The 27,349-nt window shown below is 40.0% G+C and overlaps 1 protein-coding gene across 7 annotated transcripts in view; it reads right to left on the reverse strand.

Moving 5' to 3' along the window:
- Positions 1-3,080: 3,080 nt before the first annotated feature.
- Positions 3,081-27,349, reverse strand: part of slc8a4b (solute carrier family 8 member 4b) — a 112,556-nt gene continuing 88,287 nt past the window's right edge. Inside the window, exons 4-9 of one of the 7 annotated variants that reach the window (XM_062994242.1) lie at positions 13,605-13,711; positions 10,345-10,356; positions 9,390-9,478; positions 7,056-7,155; positions 6,518-6,787; positions 3,081-3,460 (exon numbers count right to left, since the gene is read on the reverse strand). In XM_062994242.1, coding sequence (XP_062850312.1) covers positions 3,081-3,460; positions 6,518-6,787; positions 7,056-7,155; positions 9,390-9,478; positions 10,345-10,356; positions 13,605-13,711 — 958 coding nt within the window. Of the gene's footprint in view, positions 3,461-6,517; positions 6,788-7,055; positions 7,156-9,389; positions 9,515-10,344; positions 10,357-11,238; positions 11,254-11,347; positions 11,369-12,552; positions 12,561-12,641; positions 12,675-13,599; positions 13,712-27,349 lie in introns of all 7 variants that reach the window. The other 6 variants (XM_062994240.1, XM_062994239.1, XM_062994238.1 and 3 more) reach the window with 6 other exon arrangements.

Here is a 27,349-nt window from a genome sequence, read left to right on the forward strand (position 1 = left end):
ACTCCTCCATGACGACATCACGGAGCTGGCGGATATTCGAGACTTTGCGCTCCTCCACCTTCCGCTTGAGGATGCCCCAAAGATGTTCTATTGGGTTTAGGTCTGGAGACATGCTTGGCCAGTCCATCACCTTTACCCTCAGCCTCTTCAATAAAGCAGTGGTCGTCTTAGAGGTGTGTTTGGGGTCATTATCATGCTGGAACACTGCCCTGCGACCCAGTTTCCGGAGGGAGGGGATCATGCTCTGCTTCAGTATTTCACAGTACATATTGGAGTTCATGTGTCCCTCAATGAAATGTAACTCCCCAACACCTGCTGCACTCATGCAGCCCCAGACCATGGCATTCCCACCACCATGCTTGACTGTAGGCATGACACACTTATCTTTGTACTCCTCACCTGATTGCCGCCACACATGCTTGAGACCATCTGAACCAAACAAATTAATCTTGGTCTCATCAGACCATAGGACATGGTTCCAGTAATCCATGTCCTTTGTTGACATGTCTTCAGCAAACTGTTTGCGGGCTTTCTTGTGTAGAGACTTCAGAAGAGGCTTCCTTCTGGGGTGACAGCCATGCAGACCAATTTAATGTAGTGTGCGGCGTATGGTCTGAGCACTGACAGGCTGACCCCCCACCTTTTCAATCTCTGCAGCAATGCTGACAGCACTCCTGCGCCTATCTTTCAAAGACAGCAGTTGGATGTGACGCTGAGCACGTGCACTCAGCTTCTTTGGACGACCAACGCGAGGTCTGTTCTGAGTGGACCCTGCTCTTTTAAAACGCTGGATGATCTTGGCCACTGTGCTGCAGCTCAGTTTCAGGGTGTTGGCAATCTTCTTGTAGCCTTGGCCATCTTCATGTAGCGCAACAATTCGTCTTTTAAGATCCTCAGAGAGTTCTTTGCCATGAGGTGCCATGTTGGAACTTTCAGTGACCAGTATGAGAGAGTGTGAGAGCTGTACTACTAAATTGAACACACCTGCTCCCTATGCACACCTGAGACCTAGTAACACTAACAAATCACATGACATTTTGGAGGGAAAATGACAAGCAGTGCTCAATTTGGACATTTAGGGGTGTAGTCTCTTAGGGGTGTACTCACTTTTGTTGCCGGTGGTTTAGACATTAATGGCTGTATATTGAGTTATTTTGAGGGAAGAATAAATTTACACTGTTATATAAGCTGCACACAGACTACTTTTCATTGTGTCAAAGTGTCATTTTGCCAGTGTTGTCCCATGAAAAGATATACTTAAATATCTGCAGAAATGTGAGGGGTGTACTCACTTTTGTGATACACTGTATACACATATTAACTAAGTAACCGGATTTGTATTATAATACTGATTTGTGCATTGTAGCTAGAATAAATAATAGCTACTACATTATAGGGTGCCTTACATGCATACACATACAGTACATACACACACAATGACTCTCCACAATGGTTGCCTAGCAACAATAAGGGCTAAAAATACACAGCACACACATTCTATCACTCAAAACAATGGGTCCGGTCACGGCAGCTTCTTCTAAAGCTAAAGATCTGCACAAGTACTAAATCCATCACTCATATTTCTTTTTTTACGTCGTATCTGCTTTCTCTTGGCTCTATATAACTATTTCGAGCGCAGAAATACAGTAGACTAAAATCGACGGAGGAGTCGATCATAGTTTTCCTATTCTATAACTCTACATATGATCTCACACACCACCCACGTATGTTTACACACAGCACAGAGTAATGCAGTGTTACAAACACTGACCTCAACGTCAGCACTGATGACTGAGAACGTACAGTATCATTAAGCTTTAGTGAGACATTTTATCAACAAAAACAATCATAATACGACCAATAATATTAATTATAATAATCATACAAATTATTAATATTAATATTAACAATACAAATTCAGTACACAGAGGTCACGTTAGGGGGTTTGTCATGGCAAAGGTCATTTCCTGTGACTGTCCAGTATTTCCATAGTAACACTTTTCCCATCAGTATGCTGGAGGTGGTGGCCATGTCCTAAATGCCACTTTCCACTGCCAACATACTTTCACTGTAGCTTCTTTTAGCTTTGTGTGTATGGCACAGAGATGCAGATCCTTCAAATGTAAAAGCCAGACAAACCTACACTGAAAGTTCTTTTTAATTCTGGAACATGATATTTAAATATTTTAAGTAACAACCGTAATATTCAATGAATGCTTTTCATCCTGATTTGTCCATTATTCTTGTTTCATAATCCAAGCACAGAATGTCCTCTAATTTCTGTCTTCCTTCATAACATTACCATATACAGTAAAAGATAAAAATAAATTTCAAGCCTTTGCAATTATTTAAATGTTTGCATTTATTACAAACAAATTAGTGGTCTGATCTTTATCCAAAATATAATTAAAATAAAAAAGCATTGCATACTAACATTAAAACCTTTTTATGAGCCACGTAAAGCATAGTGGAAGAAAAATAATGTTTTGGGGATGCTTTGCTGCCTCAGGGACAGATTGCAATCACTGAGGAAACAACACATTCAAACGTATTATCAAAAGTTTCTAATCCATCTAAGCTGTTGGGTGCAGTAAAACAATGGACAAAAATGCATGATTTAAAATGTAACTCTTTTAAGTTGGATAAAAATCAGACTACATTTTATTAATCAATTAAAAAATAAGTAACGCAGAACTCCAGGTACTTCCTAAGGAGTTATGCAACTGTAATCTGCCATCAACTGGTTTGATTTCCTGAATCCATCTTGATTTAAACGTCTATGATTGAATATTATTAAGACAATTACACAATAACACTGACACCATTCAAAGAGTATAAAAACTAAATTTTTTAAAACCAGAGTTTCTGATTGGATCAAACTGGAGTAATGGATGAAACGATTAGGCTCATTGGTTTGCACAACTTTAAGTTCTTACAGTAAGGCAAAGAGACGTAGAAACCCACAGTGAGGTACTAAAAGACAGAAAAGAACAGGGAAAGTGACTTTTCTTTAAAAAAAATAAAACATAACTGACCTACTACTTAACCTAAAGTCTTTTCACATGCTTGATTCATCGTTCTCAGAATCCAGGAATGTGACAGTATGCTTCAAGTGAGGCCAGCAGAATGTAGATAAGCCAAAGACCAATAAAGAGCAAAGACGTGAACCGTTTGCAAGTCCGTGGGCCGCCCAGTTCTCCTCCAGCCACTGAGGGGCGCCTCCGATACATCAGCACGCTAACACACACCACGCACAATGCAGTGAAGAGAGTTACCGAAAAAGCCAAAGAGCCCGGATCCACCAGGAAGGGTTTGCCCTTGAATTGCCAGTATACTGCAGCGATGGTCCATGCCACGCCAATGCCCAAAAACACGTTCACAGCATTGCTGCCTGTCACGTTTCCGATCGAAGCATCAGCATACTGGTCCTGAATAGCAGCTACCTTACTTGCAAGTGTGTCTGTAAATGAGGAACAGAAAATATGGTTTAATGACATATATCTCTTATCCATTTCTCATACAAACATCTAAATCATTGACCAGCAACAACAAAAAGAATAGATTAAAAATTATGAAACGGGGCTGTGTGAACTCAGAGACAACCTAAAGTAAGAAAGAAGAATAGAATACAATAGACACAATAGAATACTTACAATAATCGAGTAAGTATTAAGTAAATAGGTGAAATGCAGAAAGGGTGTCACAGTGGCAAAGCAGCTTGTGTGGATGTTTTTTTGTGTCTGTGAGGGTTTTTCTTTGCAAGTACCCCTATTTCTTTCATTTTCATTTCATTTCATTTTCAGCATTTAGCAGACGCTTTTATCCAAAGCGACTTACACAATGAGCGGAACACGATGAGCAATTGAGGGTTAAGGGCCTTGCTCAGGGACCCAACAGTGGCAACTTGGTGGTGGTGGCGGAGCTTGAACCGGCAACCTTCTGCTTACTAGTCCAGTACCTTAACCACCAAGCTATCACTGGCCCCAGTGATCTTTCTACCTTAAAATGTGCCAGCAATTGTTCTAAATGCCCCTGGGTGTGAGAGAGTGAATAAGTAAGTGCCTCAGGACCCACTATGATACAGGGCAGTCTGTCCGTACTTTGACCATAACTATGACCAGCCCAAAAATCACATCACAGCTTAAAAAGATGCAAGTGTAAAGACCTGATAAGAACCAAATCATTATGGCAACCTGACCACTGGGTCAAAGTCTCTCTGAAACATCAAGAGGGCACACGGGCAGCTACCAGTAGTGGTCTGAGAAAAGACAAAACACAAAAGATAGACAACAAAACAGGCTACTTTGGCTCAAAATACAGATTCTTTGAATTCTGGTGGTGGTGGGGGCTGTCACATCATACAGAACCCTTCTGTGTATGGGTTCATTATGACTGAACACTGAAGCAGTGAAAGAAATTCGCCTTGTTCGCCTTGCTGTGTTATTTCCTTGATCATGTGTAAATTTGGGAAGAGAGGCCACCCAGATGCAATGTTGGGTGATTACTAGACTGCGCATGTCACCTTGCCTTAAAGCCTCAGTAAGTCAGAGCTATTATAACAGCATATTAGATGGCTGGTTGCTGGTTTGAGTGAATGTAAACATTCTTTACACATTTTATTGCACAGTCTCATAATTGCAAGTTCTACATCTTTTGGACAGCTCAAGTTTGTATAAAAAGGCAGCAGTGAGATAAAATCAAATTGTGATAATGTGATAGCTCAGTGTGATTTAAAGTGAGTGTGTCATGATGTAGGGAAGCATTTTGCGGAATGCTAATCTGGTAGCAATCCGCTTCCGACAATTCGTAAAACTTCAAACTACAAACAGATCATGGCTGATCCCCTGTAAGACAAATGACAAAAAGCCACCTACAAGGTATATGATTTCAACGTTTTATATGAAGCTTTTGTACCAATTAAAATATAACTACCAATTACCTGCATGTAATACACATCTCTGATAATTATCACTATAATACATCACACTGATCAGGCATAACATTATGACCACCTTCCTAATGTTGTGTTGGTCCCCCTTTCGCTGCCAAAACAGCCCTGACCCATTGAGGCATGGACTCCACTAGACCCCTGAAGGTGTGCTGTGGTATCTGGCACCAAGATGTTAGCAGAAGATCCTTTAACTCCTGTAAGTTGCGAGGTGGGGCCTCCATGGATCGGACTTGTTTGTCCAGAACATCCCACAGATGCTCAATTGGATTGAGATCTGGGGAATTTGGAGGCCAAGTCAACACCTCAAACTCGATGTGCTCCTCAAACCATTCCTGAAGCATGTTTGCTTTATGGCAGGGCGCATTATCCTGCTGAAAGAGGCCACAGCCATCAGGGGATACCGTTTCCATGAAAGGGTGTACATGGTCTGCAACAATGCTTAGGTAGGTGTTCACTTGCTGCGTAATATATCCCACCCACTAACAGGTGCCGTGATGAAGAGATAATCAGTGGTATTCACTTCACCTGTCAGTGGTCATAATGTTATGCCTCATCGGTGTATGTATATATATAAAATCACAAATTATTATGAGGCAAAAAAGGACCCCTGAGCAATGGAAAAAATATGTTTGCTAAGTAAACATTGACAAAATATAAGATATACATCTAAATAAAGCTATATCATGTCATACAGTTAACAGTCTTTCAGTACACAGGAGTATCCATAATGGTATGAGCAGACATTGGTGACTGGTGAAAATCATTAAGGCTGATAACTGCTTACAAAGTCAAATAACAGCTACCAGATATGAGGAGTTTTTCTTTTCTAATTATTTAATCCAGGATGATATTCTCCTCATTCCCCCCGGGGCTGAGCATCTTTCATGGCAACCCCAATCACCAGATGTAAACATCATTAAAGCTTTATTAAAGCTTCATAAGAAGTACAGTACATCACAGACAGAGAAGTAGACCTCCACCTGCTTTATCCGTGAAGGAGCTGAAATATTTGCTCTTTGAAAAATCTCTTCTACTTCATGAGTCCTTGTACCCACTTCATTCCTATTTCCTCCACAGCTCTTCAGGTTTTTTCTAGATAAATAAATAAAAAGGGGTTTCCCTCCCTTCCCTTGCAGCCTCGTAATCACTCCTCATTCACTGCAGTTGAAGGCGTGGCCAGCACTCGTAAACAAGAAAAAACAATTAAGCTGTTTTAAAGGCAAAGGATTACTCTGCTTCCTATAAGCTTCCTTATATTAATATATTCTCAGGTTTCTTTTATTTTGCTTAACCTTTGTAGATTTGGGGTGGGTGTAAATTTGTGTAAATATGTTTTCTCCCACAGTGCAAACACAGACAGTCAGCTGATGCTTTATTAAACCAATGCTCTGTGTGTGTCTGATGACTTGTCCAGGGTGTTTCCTGCCTTTCACCCAATAAATCATACCCAAAGCAACTCTGACTGGTATGAAGGGGTGGTAAAACAGAAAATTAATAAATGGATGAATGATTTTGCGTGATGTTTTATTTATCATTATTCATCTATTTATTAAAACATTCACTGACCTGGAATGGAGGTACCCAAGGCTACAAACACCACAGCGGTGACAGTGTCCTTCAAGCCAACGGTGCAGCCAAAATGAGATGCCAGATCTCCCGTCACTGCTGTTAAGATGCCAATCAAAGAGATTGATACGATGAAACATGCCCAGCCATTCCAGTACTCGGTGGGTGGCACAAAGGCAAAGAGAACTTTCCAGAAAACAGTAAGAAAGTGCATGATGTAGTCAAAGCAGGAGGGAAGGCGCTCTTCACCGCTCTCCTCATCATCATCACCTAAAGGGCCAGAGGTTAAAGGTCAGACACTGAGAAGAAGATGGAAAATGCATTTTTAATCACTGATAAAGGGCATAGCAGAATGAAATATAAATCAGATTAAAATACCATCAGTCAACCTGTTCTATATTAACTTGAGGTCAGACTTCATTAGTCCACTGTTTTTAACCTCTTACTGATTATTAATTTTGCCATTTATTACAACTAAATGCCAAACATCAGCTCTGGGATATTGTGTCTGGAACAGACTTTAATTGTGCCAGCTTACCTGCACTCACAGTAACCGCACTAACAAACTGTTCCCTCCAGCTGCTGCTCCCAACTACCAGAGCCAGATTGGTCTTCTTAATGAGCTTATCTACAGTGCTCTACACACACACACATACATACAGCACATTTTAGGTACAGGTACAGATTCTTCTAAAGAAAAAAACATCAAATGTCATTTTTCTAAATATCGAATGACCTTTAATTATTATGGACAAATGTCAGAAAATATTTTTGCTTCCAACCAATAAACTGGAAGTTTAATAAAACAATAATGAGTTTATGGCCATCATAAATGACTCATTTTAAATTCCACTTTATGCTAATGAATAACCACAAGATCATGGTTGTTTTTGTTTTCTGTCAGATTTAGATCCTTATTCATTTGTAGGGCTGGCTTAGCTCTCCCTTTAACAAATAAAACGACATGCAGTCTCCCAGTCACCACTGATAAAGTGCTCAAGTATACTGAGGTATGACTCCACTGATTGTACAACTTGATCACAGGTCTGTTGTATAAAAGTGGACGACTTTATATATCTACGCTTCCAGCTTGCTTTGGTGTTGTTGGTATAACGTCGGTATAGCAATTAAACTGAAGTATTTGCGCCCTGGTAGAAACGTCGCTCCACTGTTTGCTTTTTTGCAACAACTGTGCCCCAACAAACAATGCAGTATTTAGTGTTTTCATCTCATTAAGCTCATTTCTTTGCTGTTTTTGTTAATTTTTTTCCACCATATCGAGAAAACCTCTCTCATCTGTTAACACTGTTATGCTAACGCTACCTGGTCAACAAGTGAGCTGTATCTGCACAATGCTCCATAGTGCTTTTAGCAGCAAACAATATTATATTTGCTGCCTAATAAAGGAAACAGCTGTTGTATTAACTGTACTACGGTATGGCGGTATTTGAAAAATCCATACCAATCAAAGCCGGTATACTGAATGTACTGTCATATCGCCCAGCTCTCTTCATTTGTATTTTGTTTTTATTTATTTATTTATTTATTTTTGCTACTAACATCATCCTAATTTGGATATACTTAATTCCCACAGGCAATTTTCACATGCCTTCTCTTACTTGTGTGAAGCCATTGACCAGATCATTACACTAACCAATAGAGGACTATTACAGAGAACCTCAGTAAGTATGAAGGTCTGCGCTGCTCTCTCAGTTTTTTTCCCACCACTGCCAGCACCTCGACCATGCCAAATGCAGCCCTTGGACCAAATTCACCTGGCTCACAGCTTTGTTTACAGGTGGCCCAAAATACTTACACACCACTGTGCTACTGCAAACGACAATGCCAAAATGAAAACTCAGCTGATTTACTCTTATTACAGTATTGATTTGTGAATAGGCTTTTATTATATACGTAAAGAAACGCTTCAGGTTCAGACTGACAGATCACCACCTATGTGGCATCCTTTACTCAACATTTTTAGCTTAGATGTTTTTAATATACAGGTTTGGTTGTACTTATTTTGGTATAACTAATTTTGGCCACCCCTTGGGCCAAGACTTTATGTCTAACAATATTAAAGGTCTTGAGAAACTTTGGCTTAAAGTGAGTGAGTTTTTATTATGCTAGGTTATGCCCTCTGTAGACAGAACTTAAAGAAACAGTAAACTGTACCCTGCCATACTAAATATTAAGTCTAATAAATGCACAGTGGTATAGTTTCCTAAGTAGCACATAGCATGGGCCTTGAAGCACATCCAATAAATTGCTTACGGGCAGTGGTAGCTCAGCTTAGTGATTAAGCTAGTGGATTAGTGATCTGAAGATTGCTGGTTTAAGCCCCACCACTGCTATATCGCCACTGCTGGATAAAAGCCTCGGCTAAATTTACATTTATGGAACTCGGCAGATAATTTTATTTAAAGCAACTTACAATTGTGACCGGATATAATCCAAACAATTGAGGGTCAAGGGGCTTGTTCAGGGGCCTAACACTGACAACCGTTCAGTTGTGTGGCTTGAGTCAGCAACATTCTGATCACTAGACCAGTATCTAAATCACAGATAACCATGCAAACTCTCATGGCATAAAATATTATTGAATTACAAGCCAGTTTAGTGTGAAGTCATGTATCATAGGTATAGACAACAAATACAACTGAGTAAAAACTAAATATTATATTATTTCATGCTCTAGATGTAATCTTGTTAGATCTTAAGAGACCAGGATGCCTTTATCCATTATGCATGCCATTATCCTGCAGAGAGTTAAACAGTTACTTTGAGAATCTGTATCAGTTAATACTCAAGTGGTGGTATCAGATAAAAGGGTAAAAAAAAGTGCACATACTTTAACAATTGCCACTGTTACCTTAAACTCATAGGATTCTTCAATAACCACTTCTAGCCTGCTGTGTTCTCCTAGACTGGGACATCCCATCTTAGCCACTTCTTCCTCCTCTGATCCCACTGTAGTCTTGTTCTCATTGGACTCACCTGAGAGAGAGTGTAAGGACAGTTAAAACAATGACTAATGATACATTAGCTAACAGAAAGATAAATTTTCTCCACTTCTGAATCTGTCAGGCAAAAGACAAGTAAATCTCAGAAGAGTCATGGTGGTAATTGAATAGCAGAATAAGGTGTGTGGGAATAGAGGAGCCGTGTCAGCACAGGCTTTATAATTAACACTCAAGGAAGGTGGTGGCCTACAGTTGCTACATTCGCTTTAGCTCATGCTATGATAAGATTTCATTATGTTAACCAATATTCTGCCAAAGGATTTTAGCATCTAATGTTCCATCAATGTTCCACATAATTTGTATTAGTATTAGTATTAGGATTTCATTAGTTTATTTTTACCAAGCGCTTCATTTTGGTCAGAGTTGCAGTAGGTTTGGTGCCACCCGGAAACACTGGTTGCAGGCCGGGATATACATCACACAGGGCGCCAGTCCATTGCAGAACATTACACACTCACACAATCAATTACACACTCATACTGGAGATAGTTTAGAGTAGCCATTCCAACTTCTGCATGTATTTTGGAGGTGAAAGTAAGATGCAGTAAATGCATTTGACATGTTTTACCAATGCCCATGTGGATTTCCTCCAGGTACTATGGTTTGGATGGTATTAGGAGTGGACTGGCTGTTCTAATTTTTAGACTCAGCAGGCTTACACACTGGTGGGTTCAGAGCTAAGTTAATAGTACTGAATAATAGACAGGTAGTCTTTTAAAATCTCACGACACCTGCGGCCTGTCTTTCTTCTATTTCCGCTTCAATTTCTAAAACTCAGTTCGAATGCTAGTGGTATTATTCAACCAGGGCAGGGATCTAGCCCTAGCATGCCTGGTTTTTAAAAGGAGCTACTGAGTCAAGGATGAATGAACAGGTGGAAGTAAAAATGATGACTAATTCCCTCAGATTGAATTTGGTAAAGCCGCCAGAGTACACTCTGATGGGGGCATAATGTAGGCTTCAGAAAAAGGCTGGCAGTAAGGGAGTTAATGGGCCGATAGCAACGGCTTAAGGCTCTGGTGCCGATAGCTTGCCTAGTCAATGATATATAAAAAATGACTGGTTTATTGTCAGAAAATCCAACATCCTCAATTACGTTGCTGACAGAAAAACCATAAGATAAAACAGGATCAGGAGTATGACCATGATTAAAACTGGAACAGTTGATGGGCTGTACAGGGTTAAAGCAGAAATTCACTGTTCTTATGTTTAATGTATATTAAAATCCCTCAGTATTAGAAGTATATCTGTAGTATGTGTAATCCAGGCTAAGGAGTTAGAAAATTCAAAAATAAAATCTCTATTTCATTTAGGTGGACACAAATAGGTCACTAAATTCTAGTTTCAGTACATGCAATAAAAGTAAATTGTTCGACTTGAAAGGCTTAAAATTTAAATTAGCTTTTAAAAACCAGAGTCACTTTCCCTCCCCTATCGAGTAGCTCTTGGATGGCTTATAAAGTTACAGTTAGAGAGGGGCAGTTTCTAAATTCAAGAGGACTAAATTCACTACTGTTCTATGTTTTCTTCATTTGTGTATTATGGCTTTTGGAACTGTGATTTGCTGGAGTCCCAGTAACAGCTTTGTAACCCTTTCCAGACTGATAGATTTCAGTGAATTTGTTTCACATCTGTATTTGAATCTCATTAAATTCTGGCATCATGTGCTGCTGTTTGAGATCTTTTAGCCTGCTTTACACTGCCTCACAGGTTCTGTTCTTCGCATTTAACAATTCTGTGGGCTGTGGTAAGGAACATATGCTACAGATCTGGTAGACAGAGATGATGTTGAAAATCACGAGAGAACTTTTTCGAATGAACTGTATATCTGCTCCAGATGTGCTTCTTGTGTTACATTTATTGTAATGGCTAATGCCCTTGGTTTCCAGTTGCATGTGATTAAACTGTAAAAGGCTGGTGATACTGTGTCACCTCCTTCTCATGATGTCAACCCATTAGTAAACAGTATCTCATTATTGATGACCTGTAGTGGATGTGTTACGATCTGGTATATGCCCTGCAATTTGATTTGCATTAATGGTGGTAATTATATACAGCTGGGTTTACATTTAGTCAGCGCAAGTTTTTCTACCAGTACATTTTACAGTAATGAAGAACACTATGCACACTAGGAGTGACCAATGTGTTAAAAGTTCATTATGATGGGTTTTGGGCTAAGAAAATATTCATAGATTTATTATAGCTGTTAAATGGGAACAGTAATAAGGAGTAAAAATATAGAGTACCATGACTTTTTGTAAGTAATATAAAAGATGTAGTAAGACAAATAATAAATAAGTAAACTATAAAATTAGTATGAATATTTGAATATAAGCAACAGTTTTTGGACTTAGCTTCTCTTCATGCTTAAGTAAAGTTATTCTCTTTTATGTTATTTAACATGAGAGTGCATGGATGTTTTGGAGCACAACAGAAGCTCAAATACAATTTAATCAATTTTAATCACCCCTAAATTACTTGGACCCTTAGAGCTTAATAACTTGTTGGACTACCTTTAGCAGCAATGGCTGCAACTCAACTCTTTCCGTGAATGGATATTAGGCATTCATTACACAGTGGAGGAGTTTTAGCATACTTTTAATTGAATTATTGCTTAAATCAGGCAAACTTATTTGTTTTTAGGCATGGACTGCTTATTTTTGTCTAAACCCAATTATGCTTAGCTCACAGACTCTCATGGACAAAAGATTTTCTAAAAATCTTCTGGTAGAGAGTGAAATTAATCATTCTTTACTTATACACTAGGAAATTTTGTATTCTGTAAGACTTCTGTTGTCCAAAATGTTCTATTTGAATCAGTTAGTTTAGTTAATCATTTTTCAAATAACAAACTAGTGCTGGTGTTTGAGTGGTAAGCAATGTTTCTATCTTTGCTACCTCCTGAGAATCCTATTTTTGCCTAGTCTATTATGTGTTGTAAAGTCATGATCACTAATCTTAATTAAGCTAGAGACGTCTGCAGTTTATTGTATTCATCCTATATAATCAGACCAACAATTCTGGGTACAGCACATAAATTTTCATCTTTTAAATGACACCCATTCTGGTTTCTGTAAGCTTCAGGTGTTGTCCATTTTTACTTTTTTTTCAAGCTCTTTAGAAATTTCCTTAGACTTTGGCATATTCCTTTTGTAGATGATTACAGTGAGGTTCAAAATGAGTCAGGCCCAGCTGAAATGAAGCCCAGATGTGTTCAATTAATCACACCTGGGAAAGTGTCTGCACAGGAATGTACACAAGAGTAGTGTAGTTTAAAGTGGTTTTCAATATACACAAATTATACTATATTTTATTTAATACACGTTAATAAAATATCCTAATACACTTTAAATAAATACAGTAATTTTACCCATTTAATGCTACAGTGTGTAACTATCTCGGACTTTAAGAACTGGAACACAATATAGTCCCAGTACAAATATTGGCAGTTGTAGCCTAGCGGTTAGGGTACCGAAATAGTAATCAGTATTACTGTTGGGCCCTTAAACAAGGCCCTTAACCTTAAACTGCTTAGACAGTACACTGTCATAGTATTGTAAGTTGCTTTGGATAAAAGCATCTGCTAAATCCCAGAAATGACATGAAATATGGTCCTGCACATACGTTTTTTTATTTTTCCTTTTTCTAAACCACTGAGGTATTAGTGAAGTATTGCCCTAGGCTGTAAAATCAATTTCTAATAACACTTCAGTCTAAAAATGACATCATGTCTGACCCAACAGCTCTTAATTATGAAGTAATAATATCTAAGGCTTTCTGGAGCAACACAGCATTCTTTAATGGTTTTCACAAGATATTGCGATATTGCAGCTTTAATAATCAATAATTTTTTATATACGTAATATTAAACTTAAACCTTAAATAGACTTAAACTTCACCCATCTTAGAGAATTACTTCGTTTGCTCGTAATGTATATTGTAGATACTAAGAAAAGTCATAATGTTCATTTAATTAACCACATCAATATTTTACTGTCATAGCTCTCTAACTTACACACACACACACACACACACATCCACACAAACACAAAATCACACTTTACCATGTTTCTGTCCAATCTCCAGCAGAACTGGATCACCCAGCTCAATAATAAAGGTTTTATTTTTCTCATACTCTTCATCATCAATGATCCTTACTTCGATGATCTTCCTGTGAACACAAAGGACAGGGAGATATTATGTTTGTGCTCATTCCAGCTTTACACTAAACTCAAACTGATGGCAATATCATCTCTACTACTAGTATATTTTATTTACAAGCCTATCCTCTCTGTTTCACTGTCTTCTTTCATCAGACACTTAATGCAACAATACACTCCATTCTTCCATGGTAACATGTATGAATGCATTATTTACTTCACGGCTTGGCTCAGACAAGGCCATTTATAATTTGAACCACACATAAAATGTATTCTCAAAGCACCACAGGAGCATGTAGCACCAGACACTAAGAGATGCTTTAGGAGACAGAAAGAGAATAATGACTGAGTGTAAGAAGAGAATCATGGTAAAAGGAGAAGCCGTGGTGTAGACAGATTAGTCAGATTCTAATAGGGATTTTAATAAATTGATCTTTACATGGTATGTAAAGCTATATTTATAAATGCACTCAGTAGGTAAAGAGAACAATAATACATAGATGCTGTTTATATGCTGTGTGTGTCAGGGTTATATTTGTATAAAGATTATAAGCAAGTTAATAACACATTTGTTCTACATCAAGGTCTTGATACGATCAAATGCAGCTAGTAGGGGAGTAATGTGCAATCCAGTCAACATGAACACTGTGACAAACACGTCATGCTTCTCATGTCTTTCTCAGCTTTCACAGTGTATAAATGTCTTAACACTACACTGTAACACCCTTGTCTATCGTAAAACCCCCACACCTTTACCAAACTGTGCCTTTCTAATGAGGATGAGCAGAATTGCAAAACAGCCCTTATCTAGTTTACATGATGTTATACCTGCATGACAATTGTGTTGGCTTGATAACTGCATGAAACTATATAAAATAACACTGAACTGATCATTTTGTTAGGTAATTTTATGTAAAATGTTATCCTAGTTTGCTCAGTTTTTGTCGTGCATGTAATTTGAGTTCTGATCTGAGTGGGGGGAGGTATCTCTATGAGGTTCATTGTAGAGATAATAGGAACGTAGAATGAAAGATGAGAGAGAATTAAGCTTTCAGGCAGCTGTGACCACACACACACACACACACACACACACACACACACGTGTGGATAAATGGTAAAGTGTAAAAGCTGTAATACATACACATTTGAAAACAAATGGTATTCAATTAGAGGGACTTTTATGTGACATCCACTCTTCTGAGAAGACTTTTCACAAGACTTTGAAGTATGTCTAAGGAAATTTATGCCTATTCAGTCAAAGGTTCATTTTAAAGCTGTTCAGTGGGGTTGAGGTCAGTGCTCTGTGCAGGCCACTGGAGTTTTGTTATGTCTTTATAGACCTTCCTTTGTGCACTGGAGCGGGAAAGGGCCTTCCTAAACTGTTCTCTTTATAAAATGTATTTATTACACCTGTTAGCAATCATTGTGGCCGAAACACATGAATTCAATAATTAGAAGGGGTGTCCCAATTCTTATGTCCATATAGTGTAGATTGGAGTGTTTATGAAATGAAAAATAACAACATGCCTCAGACATTAAGATGATTTATTATCCAACCGGTGTGGCTTAATTGTCACAGGTGTTAGTATAGTATGGCGATTTTTAATACTTACTGTATTTAAAATCATATTATGTTTCGTTCATTTCACGTACATGCTGACTACTCTTTTCAAGTAGTAACGTTTTCTTTTAATTAACATTAAGCAAAGAAAGTACACCGACAGACACAATTATTCAACTTATTTTTGTTATTTCTTAAAATAACAGCAAACTGGGCTTTTTTCATTACATTTATTTCCAACCATTCTTACCTGGAGGCATTTAAAATCACATTTAAAGTCAAAATAATATTTACTGGTGTTATATATACGTATATATATACAGTGTATCACAAAAGTGAGTACACCCCTCACATTTCTGCAAATATTTCATTATATCTTTTCATGGGACAACACTATAGACATGAAACTTGGATATAACTTAGAGTAGTCAGTGTACAACTTGTATAGCAGTGTAGATTTACTGTCTTCTGAAAATAACTCAACACACAGCCATTAATGTCTAAATGGCTGGCAACATAAGTGAGTACACCCCACAGTGAACATGTCCAAATTGTGCCCAAAGTGTCAATATTTTGTGTGACCACCATTATTATCCAGCACTGCCTTAACCCTCCTGGGCATGGAATTCACCAGAGCTGCACAGGTTGCTACTGGAATCCTCTTCCACTCCTCCATGATGACATCACGGAGCTGGTGGATGTTAGACACCTTGAACTCCTCCACCTTCCACTTGAGGATGCGCCACAGGTGCTCAATTGGGTTTAGTCCATCACCTTTACCTTCAGCTTCCTCAGCAAGGCAGTTGTCATCTTGGAGGTTGTGTTTGGGTTTGAGGTTGAGTTTTCGAAGGGAGGGGATCATGCTCTGTTTCAGAATGTCACAGTACATGTTGAAATTCATGTTTCCCTCAATGAACTGCAGCTCCCCAGTGCCAGCAACACTCATGCAGCCCAAGACCATGATGCTACCACCACCATGCTTGACTGTAGGCAAGATACAGTTGTCTTGGTACTTCTCACCAGGGCGCCGCCACACATGCTGGACACCATCTGAGCCAAACAAGTTTATCTTGGTCTCGTCAGACCACAGGGCATTCCAGTAATCCATGTTCTTGGACTGCTTGCCTTCAGCAAACTGTTTGCTGGCTTTCTTGTGCGTCAGCTTCCTTCTGGGATGACGACCATGCAGACACAGTTGATGCAGTGTGCGGCGTATGGTCTGAGCACTGACAGGCTGACCTCCCACGTCTTCAACCTCTGCAGCAATGCTGGCAGCACTCATGTGTCTATTTTTTAAAGCCAACCTCTGGATATGACGCCGAACACGTGGACTCAACTTCTTTGGTCGACCCTGGCGAAGCCTGTTCCGAGTGGAACCTGTCCTGGAATGACCTTGGCTGTATGACCTTGGCCACCATGCTGTAGCTCAGTTTCAGGGTGTTAGCAATCTTCTTATAGCCCAGGCCATCTTTGTGGAGAGCAACAATTCTATTTCTCACATCCTCAGAGAGTTCTTTGCCATGAGGTGCCATGTTGAATATCCAGTGGCCAGTATGAGAGAATTGTACCCAAAACACCAAATTTAACAGCCCTGCTCCCCATTTACACCTGGGACCTTGACACATGACACCAGGGAGGGACAACGACACATTTGGGCACAATTTGGACATGTTCACTGTGGGGTGTACTCACTTATGTTGCCAGCTATTTAGACATTAATGGCTGTGTGTTGAGTTATTTTCAGAAGACAGTAAATCTACACTGCTATACAAGCTGTACACTGACTACTCTAAGTTATATCCAAGTTTCATGTCTATAGTGTTGTCCCATGAAAAGATATAATGAAATATTTGCAGAAATGTGAGGGGTGTACTCACTTTTGTGATACACTGTATATATACACACCGATCAGCCATAACATTAAAACCACCTCCTTGTTTCTACACTCACTGTCCATTTTATCAGCTCCACTTACCATATAGAAGCACTTTATCATTTTACAATTACTGACTGTAGTCCATTTGTTTCTCTACATACTTTTTTAGCCTGCTTTCACCCTGTTCTTCAATGGTCAGAACCCCCACAGGACCACTACAGAGTAGGTATAATTTGGGTGGTGGATGATTCTCATCACTGCAGTGACACTGACATGGTGGTGGTGTGTTAGTGTGTGTTGTGCTGGTATGAGTGGCTAAGACACAGAAATGCTGATGGAGTTTATAAACACCTCACTGTCACTGCTGGACTGAGAATATATCCAGCCCCGTGGGCAGTGTCCTGTGACCACTGATGAGGGTCTAAAAGATGACCAACTCAAACAGCAGCAATACATGAGCGATCGTCTCTGACTTTACATCTACAAGGTGGACCAATCAAGTAGCAGTGTCTAATAGTGTCTAACATGGTATTTAAAAACTCCAGCAGCGCTGCGGTGTCTGATCCACTCATACCAGCACAACACACACTAACACAGCACCACCATGTCAGTGTCACTGCACTGCTGAGAATCATCCACCACCCAAATAATACCTACTCTGTGGTGGTTCTGTGGGGGTCCTGACCATTGAAGAACAGGGTGAAAGCAGGCTAACAACGTATGTAGAGAAATAGATGGACTACAGTCAGTAATTGTAGAACTACAAAGTGCTTCTATATGGTAAGTAGAGCTGATAAAATGGACAGTGAGTGTAGAAACAAGTGGTTTTAATGTTATGGCTGATCAGTTTATACATATACAGTGTATCACAAAAGTGAGTACACCCCTCACATTTCTGCAGATATTTAAGTATATCTTTTCATGGGACAACACTGACAAAATGACACGATGAAAAGTAGTCTGTGTGCAGCTTATATAACAGTGTAAATTTATTCTTCCCTCAAAATAACTCAATATACAGCCATTAATGTCTAAACCACCGGCAACAAAAGTGAGTACACCCCTTAGTGAAAGTTCCTGATGTGTCAATATTTTGTGTGGCCACCATTATTTCCCAGAACTGCCTTAACTCTCCTGGGCATGGGGTTTACCAGAGCTTCACAGGTTGCCACTGGAATGCTTTTCCACTCCTCCATGACGACATCACGGAGCTGGCGGATATTCGAGACTTTGCGCTCCTCCACCTTCCGTTTGGGGATGCCCCAAAGATGTTCTATTGGGTTTAGGTCTGGAGACATGCTTGGCCAGTCCATCACCTTTACCCTCAGCCTCTTCAATAAAGCAGTGGTCGTCTTAGAGGTGTGTTTGGGGTCATTATCATGCTGGAACACTGCCCTGCGACCCAGTTTCCGGAGGGAGGGGTCATGCTCTGCTTCAGTATTTCACAGTACATATTGGAGTTCATGTGTCCCTCAATGAAATGTAACTCCCCAACACCTGCTGCACTCATGCAGCCCCAGACCATGGCATTCCCACCACCATGCTTGACTGTAGGCATGACACACTTATCTTTGTACTCCTCACCTGATTGCCGCCACACATGCTTGAGACCATCTGAACCAAACAAATTAATCTTGGTCTCATCAGACCATAGGACATGGTTCCAGTAATCCATGTCCTTTGCTGACATGTCTTCAGCAAACTGTTTGCGGGCTTTCTTGTGTAGAGACTTCAGAAGAGGCTTCCTTCTGGGGTGACAGCCATGCAGACCAATTTGATGTAGTGTGCGGCGTATGGTCCGAGCACTGACAGGCTGACCCCCCACCTTTTCAATCTCTGCAGCAATGCTGACAGCACTCCTGCGCCTATCTTTCAAAGACAGCAGTTGGATGTGACGCTGAGCATGTGCACTCAGCTTCTTTGGACGACCAACGCGAGGTCTGTTCTGAGTGGACCCTGCTCTTTTAAAACGCTGGATGATCTTGGCCACTGTGCTGCAGCTCAGTGTCAGGGTGTTGGCAATCTTCTTGTAGCCTTGGCCATCTTCATGTAGCGCAACAATTCGTCTTTTAAGATCCTCAGAGAGTTCTTTGCCATGAGGTGCCATGTTGGAACTTTCAGTGACCAGTATGAGAGAGTGTGAGAGCTGTACTACTAAATTGAACACACCTGCTCCCTATGCACACCTGAGACCTAGTAACACTAACGAGTCACATGACATTTTGGAGGGAAAATGACAAGCAGTGCTCAATTTGGACATTTAGGGGTGTAGTCTCTTAGGGGTGTACTCACTTTTGTTGCCGGTGGTTTAGACATTAATGGCTGTATATTGAGTTATTTTGAGGGAAGAATAAATTTACACTGTTATATAAGCTGCACACAGACTACTTTTCATTGTGTCAAAGTGTCATTTTGTCAGTGTTGTCCCATGAAAAGATATACTTAAATATCTGCAGAAATGTGAGGGGTGTACTCACTTTTGTGATACACTGTATATTATTTACAACCAGTCAAGGTGACTAATTTGCCTGTCCACAGTACATAAACCCCACTAACTTTTAGATTCTGCCTTTCTGGCTACACCCCACACACATTTTCTCTGTTTGAGCTGCCCTTGTTAACTGTAAGTGTTCTTATTGTAAGTGGAAACATCTAGGAGCTGTGAGTGTGCCACACAAGCTTACAGAACTGGGTCATATGCTGGTTGCAGCAAACAGTTCCAAAGTGCCTTTGGATGCAACCTGAGCTTAAAAACAAACAGAAGCTTGATTGGTGGTTTTCATGGCTCAGCAAGACACAAGTTTAAGGTGATCTAAGATCCTCAGAAGGTGGAGGGTGTATGCTATTGTTGGGTTTGGTGAATTCCAAAGCTGCAAAGGTTTAGAGTATAGTGGAGGTAAAATAATGGTCTAGAGTTGTTTTAGGGTTTGTAGACAATGTGTGTCTTCAACTTTGGAGTCCATGTTTGACTTCCCCCTGTACTATCATGACAATATCCCCATGTTCCAAAGCCTTCTCAGAAAAATAAAGGCATACAGATGTTACACAAACTCTATAGTAGCCCCTTGATTTTTTTCCCCAATTTTCCTCCCAATCTAGTCGTATCCAATTACCCGATTGCATTACGCTTCCTCTATACTGATGTTGATCTCCACTGCGAGACTGGCACATGCCCCCTCTGACACGTGTGCAGTAGCCAACTGCATCTTTTCACCTGCACGAGGCTGTGCCACCTGAGCGGCTAGTCCCATGATTTTTGATGTAATATTCTGGTGTCAACTGTATTATTTATATACTGTAACAAACTTATTTATCTCGTTGCTTTTCTCTAAACACCCTTGCCCCTTTTTACCATTGTATTATCTCTCCCTTTTTCTTCCAATTTCTTTCCCTCTCCTCAACCCCCACTTGCCTCACTCCACTTCACTCCTCTCTGATTTGATTTTCCTGCTTGCCTTCTTGAAAACAATCCAACACAACAATTAAGATCTTGTCTGCTTTGTTTTTATCCTTCCATCCAATCTGTCTGACACTCTCTCTATTTCTCTCTCTCTCACACACACATACTCACACACATACACTGACAGAAGGCTGCAGAGATTTCATCATGGGGTGTGGTGGCCATAAAAAAAACATATGGGTCGTGATTTATCTTCAGTCCCAGCCTGAAATGAACAGCTCTTGGCTCTCCATGCCTGTTAGTCCCCCTGTTAAACTACAGTGACAAATGTCTTATTTTCCTAAGTGTTTTGCGTCCAAAGAAAGCCATTTTCAAAAGTCATCCACTCAGAGTGGCATTAAATCAAACTAAGGCCTATGATGGGAGCACAGGTAACAAGCTCTACTTAAGAGTGCCAATGTACAATCAATGGCACTGCTGGAGGCAAAGTTCTTCTGAGAGCATGCATGCAAACACACACACATACATGCACAATATTCATGTATATACACTGATTAGCCAAAACATTAGAACCACCTGCCTAATATTTTAACAAAACAGTTTGACCTATAATTCACAAAAATTAAAGGTCTCCTGAGGTACCAGAAGTACTTCATCTCCTATAAGCTGCAAGGTGGATCATCCTACAGTGCATCCTGGTGCCATCTTTTCTACGAGTAAAAGATGCACTAGTAGCAAACCATGACTCTTAAACCTCAGCCCTGGACAATTTAAGTAAATGTCTTTGCTTACCTTAAATTTATTCACAGAATATAAGAACAGCTATAACCACCCACCCATGTGTATTCAAACTTGTGTAAAACATGTCTATAAGGAAACCACTACAATTCTATATTACACCTACAGTATGTCTGAACAGCAGGTGGATTTTGTCATAATGTTAGCAATAACAAAGCGATAGATTTTTTACTGTTCAATTTTACTGTTATTTGAAATTGAACAGCTGGCCTGCTGTTTTTTTTTTGTTCAACTGCCAGCAGATAGCAGATAACCTTTCACGTGTCAACACAAATTGAACAGGTGAGTATGAAGAATTTGCAAGTGTTTATTTATTTATTTTAAATTTGTTCCCCTTTTTCTCCCCCTTTAGCGCATCCAATTGTTCAATTTGCATCGTGCTTCCTCTCTGTCTATGCCGAACCCTGCTCTGACCGAGGAGATCGAAGCTAACCCATATCCCCTCCGAAACATGAGCAGCAGCCAGATGCATTTTTGCCACCCACACATTGATGAGTCTGGCGCCACCTAGCGTTGCATGCGGAGAGACACACCCTAAGGGCACCCTTCCTCATCTCTTGTGCAGGCACCTCCAATCAGCCGGCAGAGGTCGCAATCGCATTCTGACAGAGAGAGACCCACATCCGGTTCTTTGTCCCACCCCCCAACTGAGCAACTGGCCAATCGTTGCCCATACAGCCACTCAGCTTCGAACCGGTGAAGCAGAGCTGGATTCGATACCACGTACTCAGAATCCAGCTCTGGTTGCAGCGTGTCTTTTTACTGTTGCGCCACCTGAGCGGCTTATTTGCAAGTGTTTTAATGTCTGTGGGAGCTACTCAGATTAATATAAACTTAATACGTGGCTAAATACCCAAATTCAATAATTAGGAGGGGTATTCACATACTTTGAGCCATATGGTCATATAGCTATATTTATACCCAAATATTTTATATAATACTGTATAACATGTTTTAACAACAGCTGGTAAGGCACAGGACTAGTTAGTAATCGGAATGTTGCTGGTTTAAGCCTCCCCATCTACCAAGGTGCCACTGTCTGGTGTAACACTATATGGGCTATGACAAGACAGGGAGGACGAATACACATGCAGAGATGTATTTTCTATTTATTTTAAACAAGAGACAAGAAACAAGACAGGGTGGAAGACAAGACACATTGACAAAGGATCAAGAGACAAACCTGACAAATGATGGCATTACAGGAACAAACAGAGCTAAACAAGGCTAACAGGGCTAAATGGGGCTAACAGGGCTAAATGGGGCTAAAAGTTTAACAGGGTTAAGAGGGTTAAACAGAGTTAACAGAAACTTAACCAAATAAACCAAACAAACAAACCAGATCAAACAGACAGGACAAAGGCCAAGCTAATCAAATCAACATGCAAGGCGCAAAATGATTCAATCAAAATAGTCTCCAAAGAGTGTTTCCCATCTGCCTTCTTAAAGCACTGTGGGTAATTAGTCAGAGACCAATCACAGTGAGGGGGGTGTGGCCAGTGCATTAGAGTCCCAGGAGCACACATAGGCTGGATACGTGACATCTGTCCCTTCGGCAAGACCCACAGTCCTCAATTGCTTATATTGTATTCAACAGAATTGTATGTCACTTCGGATAAAAGCATCTGCTAAATGCTATAATGTAAATATTTGATGTTAACCTTTTTAATCATTTGGGATCTAAGGACGCTAATTGTTGCAATTTAATAAGTGAAATTTTTTGCCCATTCTTGCTTGATACAAGACATCTCAACTGCTTAACTGTCCGCAGCTGCTTTTTTATTTTCCTGTTTAATTCCCCCTTATATGAAGCACCATACATTTTCAGTAGAAGACAGATCTGCACTGCTACACCTTCACTGATAACAGCCTGAAGGTGTTCCTATTTACAAAATACAATGATTGAAAACACTGGAAATCTTTTCTTTCCACTTGTATTAGTTAAATAAAGATTCTAGAGAATTAACAAATCACAGATTCTTCTTTTAACCACGTTTGTCAAATGTCCCAACTTTTCTGGAAATAGGGTTCGTATATTTTATATGTAAAATTACATATATTGTTATTAGAGATAAATGCCATTGCTTAACAGTACAGCTTAAATGATTTACATATATATTAATGAAGACCAGATCTACAAAATCCACACACTGTTAAACCCTCATGGAAAATTCTGTAGTAATATGGAGGGAAATGATATATTAAAGTTTGCTGGCAGTTTTTAAACAAATGTAGTATTATGATATAAATTGTCTACTGTAAACATGTATGACATTTTTGCACAGTATGCAATTGTAACGACATACACCCTGAGCAGTTAAATTAATTCTATTTAACCCAGAGCAACTGTAATTCATCACTCAATCATGCAAATGTATTTATAATCATGCAAATGTATATATAATCATGCAAATGTACATAATCTATGCGCTTAACTACTAACTGTAACTCTAGAAAAAAACATTTAATGAAAATGTGTGTGTAGACAGATGGCAGATTGTTTGACTGAATAGAATAAATCTGTGTGTTTGGTGCTGGACCTCTAAATGTTTGTGGACAGGGACAGAGAGAGGACAAACTAGGCTTAACAATATATTTAAGCAGGGAGAAAGGTATTAGAAATCCATCATTCATGAGCTGGATATATTCTCTAATATTCACCACCTGCTCCCCTGCTCACCTAAGCCACAATATAGACAAACACCCTTATTCTGACACACACATCCACCCACACACACACACACACAAAACAAACACACATATGCTGTATCTTAACACAGGATATATTCTTGAAGCTGAAACTAAATACCAAGAAAATAGTACAAAGAAACGTGTTTAAATGCTTTGACTGACCAACTTGATTGTATTTTGTAAATGTAAACAAAAAAAATGAGTTTGGATATAAAAGTAAAAGGTTTACAGAATATTTAAGTCTCACCATTTTTAGACATTTAAAAAAGCAGATGAATCAGTAACAGGTGAGGAGATCATGATTGGGTGTTAAAGGAGAATCTACCAAAGGCTCAGACTTTGCAAGCAAAGATTCTCATCACCGCAGTGACACTGACATGGTGGTGGTGTGTTAGTGTGTGTTGTGCTGGTATGAGTGGATCAGACACAGCAATGCTGATGGAGTTTTTAAACACCTCACTGTCACTGCTGGACTGAGACTAGTCCACCAACCAAAAATATATCCAGCCAACAGCGTACCGTAGGCAGTGTCTTGTGACCACTGATGAAGGTCTAGAAGATGACCAACTCAAACAGCAGCAACAGATGAGCGATCGTCTCTGACTTTACATCTACAAGGTGAACCAACTAGGTAGGAGTGTCTAATGGAGTGTACAGTGAGTGGACACGGTATTTAAAAACTCCAGCAGTGCTGCTGTGTCAGATCCACTCATACCAGCACAACACACACTAACACATCACCACCATGTCAGTGTCACTGCAGTGCTGAGAATGATCCACCACCTAAATAATACCTGCTCTGTGGGGGTCCTGACCATTGAAGAACAGGGTGAAAGCAGGCTAAAAAGGTATGTGAAAAAATAGATAGACCACCATCAGTAATTGCAAAACTTCAGTGCTCCTATATGGTAAGTGGAGCTGATAAAATGGACAGTAAGTGTAGAAAAAAGGAGGTGGTTTTAATGTTATGACTGATCAGTGTATATCAGTCAACCGATTTGAAATTTGGAAAATTGAAATATGAAGTAAAGATTTGTCTTTACAAAAAAAAAACTGGTAGAAGGAATTTCACACAGCTGCATGCCATTTTTATCATTAAACATTTACATGGGTTTATTCATCTTCTTTTTACCCTGTGAGAAATGAGTTTGCCCTTCCTCAGTCACCATCAATAAAACCTGCCATTTTTCTCTTGTCCTCATGTATGTTTAAACAACCACACTGCTCTCTCTTCTTCTTGCTCTTTCACTTTTTCTGCCTTATTATCTATTCACCCCTTATTGTGTATAAATCTTTTATGAGATTTTAAAGGGCTGGCAGTGTGACCCCAAGCTGCAACACTACACATATTTCATAGAGATGTCTCGTTTGGAAGTTGAAGGTGAGCATGTGATTGGCTGAGGTGATGCTTGGGACAGCGCCATGTCACCTACTCTGCTTATTGCCAAGCTAGCAACCAGTTTGTGCCAACAGTTGGCCTGGGTATGTGCTTTTCTTTCATAAGCCTTTCTCTATATTTTTCATCAATTTCTATCATGCACTATTTGCTCTGTCCTACAATTTACTAAAAGCTCTGGCTTTCTCTTTCTTTCATACACATATAAACACGCAGAGGCGCACACTTAACTCTACAACACACTCTCTTGTTGGACTCCTGTCAACTTTATCGATTCAGCATACATAGCAGGACTGAATCGATATGCGCAATTCACTACTTTGTCGCCACATGGATAAGTGCATAGGCTTTCTCTTTATACAGTGTATCACGAAAGTGAGTACACCCCTCACATTTCTGCAAATATTTCATTATATATTTTCATGGGACAACACTATAGACATGAAACTTGGATATAACTTAGAGTAGTCAGTGTACAACTTGTATAGCAGTGTAGATTTACTGTCTTCTGAAAACAACTCAACACACAGCCATTAATGTCTAAATAGCTGGCAACATAAGTGAGTACACCCCACAGTGAACATGTCCAAATTGTGCCCAAATGTGTCGTTGTCCCTCCCTGGTGTCATGTGTCAAGGTCCCAGGTGTAAATGGGGAGCAGGGCTGTTAAATTTGGTGTTTTGGGTACAATTCTCTCATACTGGCCACTGGATATTCAACATGGCACCTCATGGCAAAGAACTCTCTGAGGATGTGAGAAATAGAATTGTTGCTCTCCACAAAGATGGCCTGGGCTATAAGAAGATTGCTAACACCCTGAAACTGAGCTACAGCATGGTGCCCAAGGTCATACAGCGGTTTTCCAGGACAGGTTCCACTCGGAACAGGCTTCGCCAGGGTCGACCAAAGAAGTTGAGTCCCCGTGTTCGGCGTCATATCCAGAGGTTGGCTTTAAAAAAATAGACACATGAGTGCTGCCAGCATTGCTACAGAGGTTGAAGACGTGGGAGGTCAGCCTGTCAGTGCTCAGACCATACGCCGCACACTGCATCAACTCGGTCTGCATGGTCGTCATCCCAGAAGGAAGCTGACGCACAAGAAAGCCAGCAAACAGTTTGCTGAAGACAAGCAGTCCAAGAACATGGATTACTGGAATGCCCTGTGGTCTGACGAGACCAAGATAAACTTGTTTGGCTCAGATGGTGTCCAGCATGTGTGGCGGCACCCTGGTGAGAAGTACCAAGACAACTGTATCTTGCCTACAGTCAAGCATGGTGGTGGTAGCATCATGGTCTTGGGCTGCATGAGTGTTGCTGGCACTGGGGAGCTGCAGTTCATTGAGGGAAACATGAATTCCAACATGTACTGTGACATTCTGAAACAGAGCATGATCCCCTCCCTTCGAAAACTGGGCCTCATTGCAGTTTTCCAACAGGATAATGACCCCAAACACAACCTCCAAGATGACAACTGCCTTGCTGAGGAAGCTGAAGGTAAAGGTGATGGACTAAACCCAATTGAGCACCTGTGGCGCATCCTCAAGTGGAAGGTGGATGAGTTCAAGGTGTCTAACATCCACCAGCTCCGTGATGTCATCATAGAGGAGTGGAAGAGGATTCCAGTAGCAACCTGTGCAGCTCTGGTGAATTCCATGCCCAGGAGGGTTAAGGCAGTGATAATAATGGTGGTCACACAAAATATTGACACTTTAGGCACAATTTGGACATGTTCACTGTGGGGTGTACTCACTTATGTTGCCAGCCATTTAGACATTAATGGCTGTGTGTTGAGTTATTTTCAGAAGACAGTAAATCTACACTGCTATACAAGTTGTACACTGACTACTCTAAGTTATATCCAAGTTTCATGTCTATAGTGTCGTCCCATGAAAAGATATAATAAAATATTTGCAGAAATGTGAGGGGTG

The sequence above is a fragment of the Trichomycterus rosablanca genome, chromosome 4, assembly GCF_030014385.1.
Source record: "Trichomycterus rosablanca isolate fTriRos1 chromosome 4, fTriRos1.hap1, whole genome shotgun sequence".
Classification (NCBI taxonomy): Eukaryota; Metazoa; Chordata; class Actinopteri; order Siluriformes; family Trichomycteridae; genus Trichomycterus; species Trichomycterus rosablanca.